The sequence below is a fragment of the Saimiri boliviensis genome, chromosome 2 (genome assembly GCF_048565385.1).
Source record: "Saimiri boliviensis isolate mSaiBol1 chromosome 2, mSaiBol1.pri, whole genome shotgun sequence".
Taxonomy (NCBI): domain Eukaryota; kingdom Metazoa; phylum Chordata; class Mammalia; order Primates; family Cebidae; genus Saimiri; species Saimiri boliviensis.
This window is the reverse complement of record NC_133450.1, coordinates 234,745,221-234,759,490: the sequence shown is the minus strand read 5'-3', so window position 1 is coordinate 234,759,490 and position 14,270 is coordinate 234,745,221. Positions and strand designations below refer to the sequence as shown.

Genomic DNA, 14,270 nt, shown 5'->3' with positions numbered 1-14,270 from the left:
AGACTGCAAATTGTTAACGCGTCTGCCTGTAGTTCACTGACCTCGGTGCCTCCCTGGCCAGCAGTGGCAGTAAGACCTGGCTACATTAAGGTGGATCATAGACAAGCCCAGGGTCTCTGCTTCCGCCCTGACATGTTTTGAGTTTTAATAAGAACCCACATCAACAGCCATTTTCCACAAATTCCAGAGCCATCAATTAGAGCGTGGAAAGGGAGAATTAAAGCTGTGTTTATATTTCTACTCTTAAGATTATGGTCAAACATTGGCGATATCTGCAGTACATTTGCCAAGTATTTTCAGACACCTGTGTTGCTAAATCACAAAGCGACAGCCTCTGAACCTGGAGCTGAAAGGCTGCCCGTCGTAATGCAATATGTCTTCGACTTCAAGGTGGACGTGAATCGTTGGCGGTCTTGTTAAAATGCAGATATGGGTTCTGTAGGTCTGCAGTGGGCTGACACTGTATTTCTGACAGCCTCTGGTCACCCTGGGGTGGGGGACACAGGGCCCACACTGTGAGCTGCAGGCCCTAGAGTCAGCCCCCAGGGAGTGGCACTGCTGGCACTCTGCCTGCAGAGGCCCCGCTTGTGATGGGCATTTTTTCACAAGCACGTTGACAAACAATAATGCATCTCTTCCCTTTCCAGTGTGGAGAACCGGCCCGGCTTCGCAGCGGTGGAACTGCGGCTGCGCAATTACTACTATGACGTGGTGAACTAACCGCTCCCGTACCTGTTGGTGGCTGCCTTTGATCACAGGAGCAATCACAGGAAAATGTCTCCAGAGGAATTGATTGTCGGCCACCTCCTTCTGCCAGTCAGGAGAGCCAGCCTTGGATGGAACATGCCCGTGACTTGTCACCCAAAGCCTGTCCCAGGACCCATACTCTGCAAAGCAAAGGCCGTCCCAGGAGAAAAGGCAGATGGCAGGGTCAAAGGGACTAGGTAGATTTGTTTGGTTTTTTTGTCTGCGTGATTTTCATACAGGTTATTTTTACAATCTGTTTCCAAATCCCTTTCATGTCTTTCCCCTTCTCTGGATCCTGGGGTGTATTTGTTACTCAGCAGGCCCAGGGGCATTGCAGGGTGGCCAAGAGCATTCTCACCCCAAGCAGCCTTTTCCGGATGCTCAAGGATGCCTTAGCATGTGATTCCTGAAGGGAAGGTAAAGGCAGAGGAATTTAACTGCTTCTACAGCGTGGCTCTGACAGCCCATGAGACGGATCCTTGGCCACTGAAAAAGCTTTCCTGACAATAAAAGTGTTTTGAGGCTTTAAAAAGAAAATCAAGTTTGACCAGTGCAGTTTCTAAGCATGTAGTCAGATAGGGAAAGGGGAAAAAAAAAAAAAATGCCTGGATACTGCTTTTGCCGTCTCCGTTACGAAGTGGAAGACATATGTTTGTGATAAACGCGGACCATTTGAATGAATTGGCTTGGTTTACTTTCTCCCCTGAAATCCTGTCTCCTGCAGACTGTCTTGAAGACCTGGTGACTGGTAAATAAAGCTCTGCATGGAGGTTGCATAGCAGGGGCTAGAGGTCTGTCCTCCAGCATCTCACTGAGGAGGCAGGAGGCCTGTTCCCCGGCGTCTAGGGACAGTGGTAATTCATAGAAAGAGTTAATTCATAACAAGCCAAAGACGCTGAGCCTCACCACAAATAGGTCTTTTGGAGTGTGAGTCTGGGTTGAAGACACAAGACTAGAGAATTCTTTTCTGGTCTTAACTAATCCTTGACTTAATGTTTGATCTTATACCAGTCATCACCCATTGATATCAGTTTTGCTGTAGCTCTTGAAAGTTAAAGAGACATCCCAGTACTTTGGGAGGCCAAGGAGGCTGGATCCCTTGAGGTCAGGAGTTCAAGACCAGCCTGGCCAATATGGTGAAACCCCATTTCTACTAAAAATACAACAATTAGCTGGGCCTGGTTTCACGCACCTGTATTCCCAGCTGCTCAGGAGGCTGAGGCAGGAGAATCACTTGAACCCGGGAAACGGAGGTTGCAGTGAGCCTAGACCATACCATTGCACTCTAGCCTGAACATCACAGCAAGACTCTGTCTCAAAAAAAAAAAAAAAAAAAAAAAAAAAAAAAAAAAAAAAAAAGTTAAAGAGATAATTTACCCATTATTCTTATGTAAGCAGATATAAATAAACTTGGACCCCTCTGGCCTTCAGCTATACCTGAGACATTTTAAAGTGCATGGACAGCCACAGACAGCAAGGGAGACTCTCCTCTCACAGGGGATGCAGGCATGGGGAAAGGCAATCAGTTCCCATGCTCAGCCACAGGAGACAGGAGTCACTCACAGAACTTGTGGTTAGAAGGTTTTAGAAGCCACATGCACTTTTTGAATCACCCTATCTGGTGGTTTAATCATATTTTTAAAGAAAGAAGCCCTGAGTGCTGAGAGGAGAGTGCTGAGCAGTTTCTCAAAACACATTTAGAATCGCTGAAATTAGAAAGACAAAATATCTGTCTGCCAGGCCACAAACCGGTGTAGAATTATGAAAGAAGAGGCTGGATGTGCCAGGTTTGGTAAAGTGGTGACCGTGTCGTAGAAAGAGGTTGTGAGGCTGCACTCTTGGTGGCTTCCTTCTGTAACTTCCTGAGGGTGTCTTTAACACAGGCCCCGTGCTCATAGGAATACAGTAGCACCTATGTAGGAAGTGTGTGGAGTTTTCTGTCTTCTTTCTGTGTGGTTTTTGGCCTCTTTTTCGGTACTTCTCCCCTCCCAGGAGGCTGGTGTTGCCAAATATCTGGAATGTGATGAGGCGAGAAGGGGGCAGGGGCCTCACCTCCTTACAGAGCCCAGCCGGCTCTCCCTGTCCTCGAACAATCTCCTGAGTGCTCCGCTTGGTGGAGCAGGCTCCTGTGTGCAGAATTCCCACTGTGGCCAACACAAGAAAGTCTTTTCTAGCGCAAATTGTGTCCTGTGGTCGGGAATAATTATCCTTCCCCTGTAGCCACAAAGGAGGGCAAACAGAGAAAGGCACCTTAATTGAAGAAGGATTGGTCATGTGAGAAGGGCTACATTTGGGAAGCTGGGAAAGGTCTCCAGGCTTCTAGAGCAGCTAGCTTGGGCTGGATTCTCACACCCAGGCTGCCCCTCGGATTATTCAAACCAAGCTTTTCCCTGGGGCCTGGGATCACTGCATAAGGTAAGGTGCCTTTACCTTATGGTCCTTCTTTAGCGGGGAACAAAGGAGCATCATGAACAGACAGACTGTCCTAGCACCATCACGTTGGCTGCTGAGGCCATGAACCTCTTGTCCCCCAGCAGGGCCACATGTGTCTATGACAGAAAACAGTGTGTTCAGTGCTGAAAACCATTGCATGCGTGTCGTCATCTAAGCGTGTCCTCCTGTACGCCCTGTCACCCAGCCCTGCCTGTAGTTGCTGGATGCTGACTTCACTTGGACGTCTGCAAGTCGGCCTGGATTTTTACATACAGAGGCAGCAGCTGCATGATCAGGCCTCCCAGCCCCGCAAAGAGCTCCCCCCACACTGGTTATCAGCGTGTCCTGTTTTCCACTCATTTCAGAAGAGCTACATTGTGTCACTGGACATGTTTAAAAATTGTGATTTTTAATAAAAATTTAAAACGAGCTTTGTGATGATTTTCATGGAAGTTACTAGGATGTGATAAGTCACACTGTCAAACAGTGCTAGCAGCGTTGTCAAAGAAGTAGCTGAATATTTTCTAAAACATGAAGTCGCCGCCATGTCCTAAAAGAGTGAATGTGTTGGCTGGGTGCAGTGGCTCATGCCTATAATCCCAACTCTTTGGGAGGCCAAGGCAGGATCTCACACATGAGCCCGGGAGTCTGAGACCAACCTGGACAACATAGTAAGACTTTGCCTCTGCAGAGATGAAAACATTAGCTGGGCATGGTGGTGCGTTCCTTAGTCCCAGCTGCTTGGGAGGCTGAGGCAGGAGGATCACTCGAACCTGGGAGGTCAAGGCTGAAATAAGCCATGATGCAGAGTGGGTAGCTGCATTGTCAGGCCTCCCAGCCCTGCAAAGAGCTCCCTCCACGGGTTAGCAGTGTGTTGTGTTTGCCATTCATTTCAGAAGAGCTACCTTGATGGCGTCACTGTACTCCAGCCCAGGTGACAGACAAGATCCTATCACCAAAAAATAAAAGTAGATCTGCACAGGCCACTCAAAGTTGTCTGTGAGATTCCACCACACAGAAAGGGGAGGCCCAGCCGGGAGGGCCCTGTCCTGCCTGTATGTTTTATTCATGGGCAGAGCATCTACTCAGCAAGGGCCTTCAAGCCCATGGCCTGTTTTATAAAAGGCTGACTGAGGAGACCCAAAATCCCCCATCAGGCCAAAGCAGGGTTGTGGGTTTTGAGCTGTCCCTTTCTCTCTGAAGACAGCCTAAAGGGAACTGGGGTAGACAAAGGGTTCCAGAACCCCAATCTCTGCCTGTTCTAAGGAGGTTACACACATGCGCAGATATGCACACATATATATCCACATGCACACATGTATGCCCACATGCATACATATGCACACATGAATATGTCTCAATGCATACATGCATATACACACATGCATGGGCATGAACATGCATACATTAACACACACACATGCATCCACACATGTAAGCACATGCACAAATGCACGCGTAAACATTTACATGTGTGCACATGTACATACATGTACACACATGAACGCATACATACACATATGCAGGCATGAGCGCACATACACGCACATGCACACAAATACACAGAACATGCATACACCACACAGTACACAAATATACCAAACACACCTGCCACATACAAATTCACACACCGCACACATACACTATGCCATACATACTATGCCATACATACACGCCACACGAGCACATACGCATAACACACACAGCACCGCACATACTGAACCCCGCTCCAAACATCCACTTAAAAATCCATGTGAGACAGTTGTCCTGCAGCAGACACACCCTCGTGTTTGTATCCGTCTTCGCCCCTCTCCGGGCTCAAGCAGTATGGGACTCTCCCTCACAATCTTCCATCCTGGCTTCACCAGTCCTCTCTGCTCTTGCCAATCCAAGTTAGGTTTAGAGGAAACAATGAAGTTGGCCGGGCCGAGGCTCCCTTGGTCAGCTGAGAGATGGGAAGGACACAGACTGCCCAATAGCCCAGTGGGTTGGAGGAGGCTGCTCCAAATACAGTGGGATGGTGAAGTGCCCTGAAGTCAGAGAAGAACATAGCACACAACAGACTGGGCTCCAGCGCTGACCTTGGGCATGTCCTATAAACTGAACCCCCGAGCACCACAATTTCAGATGAGGGTGCCTGCACTGACACATGTAAGTGACGGCACAGTGGCCTTATTTGAAAAATGTCCGTAGATGCCATGGTTTGCGTTGTTATGCCACTGGCCAACTGCTGGGAGGAATCCTGTGGGCAGCAGGCGGCACAGGCTCCGGGATGGCTCAGGAAATAGCTCTGGACTTTGGCTTCGACCCCAGGGAGGGGGACCTCTTGTGATAATGTGTCACTGCACTGCAGTGTGAGATGGCTTTACCACGAGCCTGAGCTGCAGCAGAGAGGTGGTTTAAAACCCCCGGGCTTGTCCTTCGGAGATTAGCCGGGGACTTTAGAACTGGTCAATGAATGTGCTCTCATTTTGGGGAGGAAGGGAGCACTTTAAAAAAGGGAGATTTGGGTTTTCGAATTATCATTGCCAATGCAATGTCTCTTTTCTTCTCTTGGTTGCTGGCTGGTGGCCTCAGGGTGGACATTTGTCCCTGCTTCAGGGCAAGCAACCCTACTGAATTAGCACCTCCCCTCCAGTGTTAGACTGCCCGCCAACACCTCTGTGCTGGGGACCTCCCACCCCTTCCTGATCCATGCTCTGTCTCCTGTGGCCTGAAATTTCCAAGGAGAAACCCACAAAAACACATTTCACTAAGTGTCTTCCAGGAATGTCTGGAAGGTGGAGACACACTGTACAGCACGCAGTTTCCCTGATTAAATAACTTGGAAAACATGGCCAACCATATTCCCAGCACTCATTAACCTCCTAAGAGCTCCAAGGAGCACTGCAATCAAGACCTTCTCACGGAGCTTTTCTAGCTCAACATTTCACTGACTTCTTTGGCCACAGAACCACTAGGTGCTCAATACCTGTTAGCATGATAGCGTGGTGTTCCTCCACACTCACTGGGAAATGTGCTTATGGAGCATTAGGGAGGTATCTCTAAAGGGCCATGGTCATTTGGTCCCCTGAAATCACACCAAGGAAGCAAGTATCAGTGTTCTTTTTTTTTTTTTCTTTTTGAGATGGAGTTTCACTCTTGTTGCCCAGGCTGGAGTGCAATGGCACAATATCGGCTCACTGCAACCTCTGCCACCCAAGTAGCTGAGATTACAGGTGCACGCCACCATGCCCAGCTAATTTTGTATTTTTAGTAGAGACGGGGTTTCTCCATGTTGGTCAGGCTGGTCTTGAACTCCTGACCTCAGGTGATCCGCCCACCTCAGCCTCCCAAAGTGCTGGGATTACAGGTGTGAGCCACTGCGCCCAGCCCCGTGTTCTTATTAACTGGAAAGCCAGCCCTGTCCTGTCAATTCTCAAAGGTTAGTTTACAAATCATATGTTCTCGCTCTCTCTCTCTCAAATACACACATAAACACACACGCTCGCTCTCGCTCTCTCTCTCTCTCTCTCTCTCTCTCCAGGACACATAGAATCAATTTTTCCTCTAAAGAAAAAGAAGAAATGATGGCATCTTGGTATAGAAGTGTATGTAATTTCACATTTCATTAGAGAGTGTTTTTTAAGGCCACTTGTGATTTTGGTAGCTTTGCAAAATTAAGCTGGAGAAAGGAAGAACGTTTTCTCAGGGCCCCTCCCACCAAACCCAGCAAGCCTGCACTTCAGTGCCCATCACATCCCAACAGATGGCTGCACACGCTGGCATTTGCCTGAACCCCCACCTCACAGACTGTCGCTGCCACCACTGCCCCTCATGGGGCATTAGACAGCTAAGTGATGCTCACAGCCCACACGCCGCTCAGCTGGGGATGTTTCCAGGAGCTATTTTTCCTTATTAAGCATTATTTTACCAAAGCCATGAGTTATAAAACTAAACTTCAGCAAACCTTTCAGGTCTTTTAATAACTCAGTTTTCCATGACTATCATCAAACTGTGGAACAATGAGTGAAAAACGTAGTTTGTTCATAAATAACTCTCTCATTCACAAAAAAAAAGAGCCAACGTCTCATACTGTTTGTTCTCTGCAGCCCATATCAAATGACATCATAAATTTCTGTCAACCAAGCTCGCTGGAACACAGTGAGGTGAACACCTCCCTGCTTGTAAACAGCTGCCTCAATTCTTTCCTTCCCTGAAACAGGAGTAGAGGAAAGACTTCAGCCTCCATGGGTAGTGAACAGTTTAGGAAATGGAGGGCCCATCCCTATCAAGAAAACAGTTTTTCCAGAATCCTTATCAAGTGGATTGTGCCAGAAAGAAAGTGATCATCATGGGAGTAGGCAAGTCAGCCTCACCAACTGCACAGGACATTATTTTTCCATTTCCTGATGAACCCAGAGGTTGTAAAGTGACACCTGTAGCAATGGTTCCTCTTATACCAAAAGCGCCTGGTAAAGCACACTTTCCAGACACCGGATGTGTTCCTGGGGATGCCAGAGAGCTCCCTGCAGCTTACACAGCAACATGCTGTCCCTCAGGGCATCGGTCAGAATTTAGGGACACAAGCTGCCCAGTGCGCCTCCATCCATCACCTCTCTGCCCTCTCTTCTTGCTTCCTTCATTATCCAACCTCAAAATAAAAAAGAAAACAAGGCCAGGTGCGGTGGCTCACGCCTGTAATCCCAGCAGTTTGGGAGGCCGAAGTGGGTGGATCACAAGGTCAGGAGTTCGACACCAGCCTGACAAACAGGATGAAACCCCATCTCTACTAAAAATACAAAAAATTAGCTGGGCGTGGTGGCATGTGCCGGTAATCCCAGCTACTCAGGAAGCTGAGAGAGGAGAATTGATTGAACCTGGGAGGAAGAGATTGCAGTGAGCTGAGATCGCACCACTGCACTCCGGCCTGGGCAGCAGAGGGAGACTCTGTCTCAAACACACACACATACACATACACACACACACACACACACACACACACACACACACACACGCACACACACACAAACAAGATGCTTAGTCAAGCCAATCCCAACTACTGAGACTTTATGCCTCACGCTCCCGTGTACATGGCAGGAATCTCAACAGAAAGGAGGTGAAGAAAGACTCCGTGGACAGACATCAGTGGACCAGGATCTGAGTAGGATTTGCTCACTTCAGAAACAAGGTAGCCCTTCCAAGATGGAGAGAATTTAAGTAGAGGAGATTCATGAAAAGAAAAATGTCACCCAGTTAAAGTATGGCAGTGAATAAACAGCAATTTTAATTGGCTTATTTTTCTGCATTCAAAACAGTAGACACTTATTCAATCTTCTCTTAAAATTAATAAGATATTCATTCCTTAATGTTGTGCTATGAATGTTTTTCTCAGCACCACCCTAGTTCTTTAACATTTTTTTTTTTTTTGAGACGGAGTTTCGCTCTTGTTACCCAGGCTGGAGTGCAATGGCGCAATCTCGGCTCACTGCGGCTCACTGCAACCTCTGCCTCCTGGGTTCAGGCAATTCTCCTGCCTCAGCCTCCTGAGTAGCTGGGATTACAGGCGTGTGCCACTATGCCCAGCTAATTTTTGTATTTTTAGTAGAGATGGGGTTTCACCATGTTGACCAGGATGGTCTCGATCTCTCAACCTCGTGATCTACCCGCCTCAGCCTCCCAAAGTGCTGGGATTACAGGCCCGAGCCACCGCGCCCAGCCAGTTCTTTACTATTGAGGGTTAAATAGTAATCTTCTACAGCACGCTTTTTTTCATTTCCTGCCAAGCAAATGGGCCGGTGAGTTCGTCCTGTTCAGAGTCAGTACTTCCCGTGTGTCAGGATTTTAAAACGCATTGTCTGAAGTTGGCTGGTGGGACCTGTATGTTTTTGTAATGTCCCCCCAGGAGTCCGTGTGTGTGTCTGTCTGTGGTATGTGTGCATTTGTTCGTGGTGTGTGTGCATGTGATTTGGGGAGTGTCTGTATGTGCGCCCATGTTGGCATGCATACATGGTGTGTGTTTATGTGTGTAGCTGTGTGTGGTGTATCTGTGTTTGTATATGTGTGGCATGTGTGTGTCTGTGTGTAGTGTGTGCACGTGGTACGTAGGGATGCTACTATATACGTACATATGCATGTTTATGTCTGTGTGTGGTGTGTATGTGTGTGTGTGGCATGTTTATGTGGCATATGTCTATGTGTGTGCATCTGTGCGTGGGGTATATATGTGTACTTGTGGGTATGCCTGTGTATATCTGCAGGTATGTGTGTATGTGTCCTGTGTGTGGTGTGTGTACGTGTACCTGTGTGTGGTGTGTGTACGTGTACCTGTGTGTGGTGTGTGTATGTGTCCTGTGTGTGGGGTGTGTACGTGCACCTGTGTGTGGGGTGTGTATGTACCTGTGTGGGGTGTGTACATGCACCTGTGTGTGGGGTGTGTATGTACCTGTGTGTGGTGTGTGTACGTGTACCTGTGTGTGGTGTGTGTGTACGTGTACCTGTGTGTGGTGTGTGTACGTGTACCTGTGTGTGGTGTGTGTACGTGTACCTGTGTGTGGTGTGTGTATGTACCTGTGTGTGGTGTGTGTACGTGTACCTGTGCGTGGTGTGTGTATGTACCTGTGTGTGGTGTGTGTACGTGTACCTGTGCGTGGTTTGTGTATGTACCTGTGTGTGGTGTGTGTACGTGTACCTGTGTGTGGTGTGTGTATGTACCTGTGTGTGGTGTGTGTACGTGTACCTGTGTGTGGTGTGTGTATGTGTCCTGTGTGTGGTGTGTGTACGTGTACCTGTGTGTGGTGTGTGTACGTGTACCTGTGTGTGGTGTGTGTACGTGTACCTGTGTGTGGGGTGTGTATGTACCTGTGTGGTGTGTGTACGTGCACCTGTGTGGGGGGTGTGTATGTACCTGTGTGTGGTGTGTGTGTCTGTTAAGCAGATGTCTTTGTCCTTTTATTTTTCAGATCTTCTTATGCTGTCAACTTTCCTCTCAACGTGAAAATGACCTTTTATTATTAACAAGCTTGGTCGTTTTCCCCCTTTGGGATCACAGTGTGCAGAACCAGGTTTCCATCTCGCAATCTGGACGTGATGCCCCTACTCCCATCTCAGACCACCTGCGATTCGCTCTATAATAGATGCCGCCATTATCACAGTGAAAATGAAAGAATGGAGAGGTCGTGACTTAGGTCCCTGAAGCCCAAACAGGCCAGTACACTTTTACCTAAGCCTTCCTGAGAGCCAAATGCCTCCATCACAGGGAAACGTCTGCCTCTCCTGCACTGCCCAAAGAAGGAACCCTGCCCCTGCCCCTCGGGGGCACACAGAGGGTGGGAGGGTGCTGAGCAACACCCTCTTCACACCTGTGGGTGCTTTCTCATGGAACCTGGACTTGCCAGGAATGCCTGTCCTCCTTCAGACAGCGTCTGCCCTGCCCGCAGCCCGGAGTGAGAAGCAGCCAAGAGGAAAGCGGGCTTGGAGCCTCGATACAGGCTCCATCCCTCTTGCTTCTGCTGCGGTCTCTGGTCTCCTGCCGCATGGCCTGAAGGAGGGGCGCCAGCCCAATGGCTCCCAGCACTCAGCACTGTCAGCAGCTGCCAATGCCCAGTGTGGCTCAAAACCATGCCCTGCCAGGCTCCTGGGAAGGCTAGTGGGGCAGGGACCCTTCCCAGGTTTTGGCTGATGCTTCAGGCCACTGGCAGTTCTTAGAGATGCTGCCTCAAAGCCAGAACAGGCTTCTGAAGGAGAAAAACCAGTTTGACTGTTCATCCACGTCACTTGACAGTGACATTGGAGTCTGGCTGTCACTGTCTGCCTCTCCCCGTTCTCAGCGTTTGGAGTGCACCCAGGTGAGTACCCAAGGATCAAAGTACGCTCAGTAACACCCTCCAGCAGCTCATCGCTAACATGTAAATGACTTTACAATCAAAACATCAAAACATGTGAATGCCCAGAACATTGCTCACACATGCAAATGCCTTAGCTTGCTGTAATAGAATCGAGGCATGCTATGTTATTTTTGAACACCCTGTAATAGAACTTGCATTTGCATAATATTTTGCAGCTCACAAAGCCTTTTCAGGTAAATTTTCTATTTTAAGTCTAAAAACAACCAGCTTTAGAAATAGTTGCTATTATTAACTCCTCATTTTACAAATGAAAAAGCCAGTAGACTGACTGCTGACTTGGTAGACAGCACCGAAAAGAAGCAGCAGATCCCGTTTCTTCCTAGAACATCACTGGTTCTCAGGCCCAAGTGCCCATTAGAAGCCGCCATAACATAGCCTTAACAATGCTGGTTGCCAGGCCCTGTACCCTCAGAGCCTGGTGTAATGGGTCTGGACGGGGGCCAGAGACCAAGCACAGGAAATCTTTAAAAGTGTACTGGGGCTGGGCGCAGTGGCTCACACCTCTAATCCCAGCGCTTTGGGAGGCTGAGGCAGGCAGATCACTTCAGTTCAGGAGTTTGAGACCAGCTTGGCCAACATGGTAAAATCCTGTATCTACTTTAAAATATAAAAATTAGCCAGGCTTGGTGGCACGCATCTGTAATCTCAGCTACACAGGAGGCTGAGGTGAGAGAATTGCTGGAACTCAGGAGGCAGAGGTGGCAGTGAGCCAAGATCGTGCCACTGCACTGCAGCCTAGACAACAGAGCAAGACTTGGTCTCAGAAAAAAAAAAGAAAAAGAAAAAATGTACCAGGATGTGAGGCCATCACTGCTACTCTTCCCAGCTCTCAGGGCTTGGACCTTAGGAATGAGGAACCATTTGGGACCCTGGTATAGGAAATTGAGGGTCAGACCCAGATCTAACTTCCAGCAGGTTGGGTTTCTTCATTCTTGGCCTGAAGTTTTGAATGCTGGATCACCGAATGCCCCATACATTCCAAACTGGCTACATGATCAAAGTCTCTGATTCTTTTGGCTGGTAGAAGAGCCAGATCAGTAGTTTTCCCTGTGAAACCTCATCTCCTTTCTGTGACTCAGAGACCTACATTCTGTGAAAGAACAGGAATCTACAGCCAATCTTTAGCACAGAGAGGTCCATGTCCACGCCCAGAGTGTCAGCTCAGCATGTCCAGGAACAGAGCTGGAAGCTTGGTCACATCCTTTCACCTCTGTCTGCAGAGTCACACAGATAGAGGGCTTGGATGCTGGGTGGGGCCTGAGCTGACATCAGGAATCCATGGTTACGCTAGTATGACTCTCTGTAAGAAGGCAGATCACTAGAGGTCAGGAGTTCGAGACCATCCTGGCCAACATGGTGAGACTTTGTCTGTAGAAATTAGCTGGGCGTAGTGGCGTGTGCCTGTAATCCCAGCTACTCAGGAGGCTGAGGCAGGAAAATCGCTTGAATCCAGTGAGTGACAGAAGAAGAGGGAGGGAAGGAGGAAGGGAGGGGGGAGATAAGAAGGCAGAGAGAGAAAGAGGGGCAGGAGACAGATAGAGAAGGTTGTGACTGGGTAGAGGTGGAAGAGAGGCAGATGGGGAGTGACCAAAACCAGGAAAGCAGTCACCTGCCAGGGACATGCTCTGAAGAGCCCAGCAGCACTTCCACCTGGATCCTTAGCCCTTCCTTCTGCATCACCAGGCTGAGACCCCCGGCGCTTAGCCCCCACTGGTTCATCATCAGCCACATGTTCCCAGAAGGCCCCCTGTGGGCCCCACACATTTCCCACCCTCTTTTTTTCCCAGGCCTTGCCACCTGTGGATAGAATCAAGGTCAGATTCATAGCAGGGGTCCTGGCGCCTCGTCACTCCCCTCCTACCTGCTGAAGCAGAACCCACATTGCTGGGCATCCCGGGGTCTCACCTGTGGCTCCAACAGGCTTTGAGTTCTTGAGGGCAGAGACTCTGCTGGGCAGAGACATGTGGGGTCACCTGCCCTGGAGTCGGTACAGAGAATAAGGCCCAGCCCGGCGGCTCTGTGCTCACATCTCATGGGCCTTTCCCAAATGGGTTCTTCAGATCATGTCTGCTCCACCTCCATAGAGCTGGGCGTGGTGATCAGGCCAAGCTTCAAGATCTTGTTTTGCATGCCGGCCCCACGTCCCCAGCATCCCCTGGATCCAGTGACACCCAGTACTCCCTGTCTGCCTCTCTGCCAGTAGTAGTCTGATAGGGCTGCCAAGACAAAGCAGTGTAGACAGCAAACATTTACGGTCTCAGCTCTGGAGGCTGGAAGTCTGAGATCAAAGTGTGGCAGGATTGATTCCTGCTGAGGCCTCTCTTCTTGACTTGCAAATGGCCTTTCTCCTGCTTCCTCACGTGGTCCTCCCTCTGTCCCACGCTACTCCTGTATGACCTTATCTTAGCGAATGACATCAGCAAAGGTCACACTCTGAGGTTCTGGGAGTTGGGACTGGAACGTATGATTTTGGCAGGGGGTGACGGGCAGAGGTAATTGAGCTCATAACACTGTGCAGATGGACCCTGTCCTGTGCACTGGTTCATCTCAAGTGCTTGTGAACGGCACGCCCCCAGTGGACCCAGATCAAGGCCTCACTCCTAGCTCAGAGAGGACTGAGTGAGACAGTGAGTGAGAGAGGGAGAGGGAGGGAGGGAGATAAGAAGGCAGAGAGAGAAAGAGGGCGCAGGGGAGAGCTAGAGGAAGTTGTGACTGGGTGGGGGTGGAAGGGGGCAGATGGGGAGTGACTGAGGGTGGTTGGTTCCCCCAGAGCCGGACCCTGGGTCTGTGCAGCAAGCTGTGAAGATGCCTTTTGAAGACCTGGGGGGAGCTGGAATGAGGCTGGGGTCTTTCAGGGGACTGGCTTCGTTGTCCTTGGCCTTGGGTGGCCCTGGCACATCAGGAGGAGGGGACACACAGGCCCGCCCATGCTGAGACATTCTGGGTAAAGTGGTGTTGAACCATGCGCCCTGGAAAGCTGTTGAAGTCCTAACCCCAGTACCTGTGGATGTGGCCTTATTTGGAAATAGAGACTTTGCAGACCTCTAACTTATCTCTGATCAAGTTAAGATGAGGTCATAAAGGTGGCCTCTAATTCAGCAGGACTCTGTGTCCTTAGAAGAAGGGGAAACCTGCGTAGGCAGGACACAGAGAGACAGGAAGACACCATCTGCAGGCCAAGCAGAGAGGCCTCAGAAGAAACTC

The 14,270-nt window shown here is 49.4% G+C and overlaps 1 protein-coding gene across 8 annotated transcripts in view; it reads left to right on the top strand.

The window, feature by feature from the left end:
* SYK (spleen associated tyrosine kinase) overlaps positions 1-3,607 on the top strand; it is an 82,523-nt gene extending 78,916 nt beyond the window's left edge. For all 8 annotated transcript variants that reach the window (XM_039475209.2, XM_074395533.1, XM_074395532.1 and 5 more), the window contains one exon: positions 648-3,607. In XM_039475209.2, coding sequence (XP_039331143.1) covers positions 648-720 — 73 coding nt within the window. In that variant the 3' untranslated portion in view covers positions 721-3,607. The remainder of the gene's footprint in view (positions 1-647) is intronic.
* Positions 3,608-14,270: the final 10,663 nt, after the last annotated feature.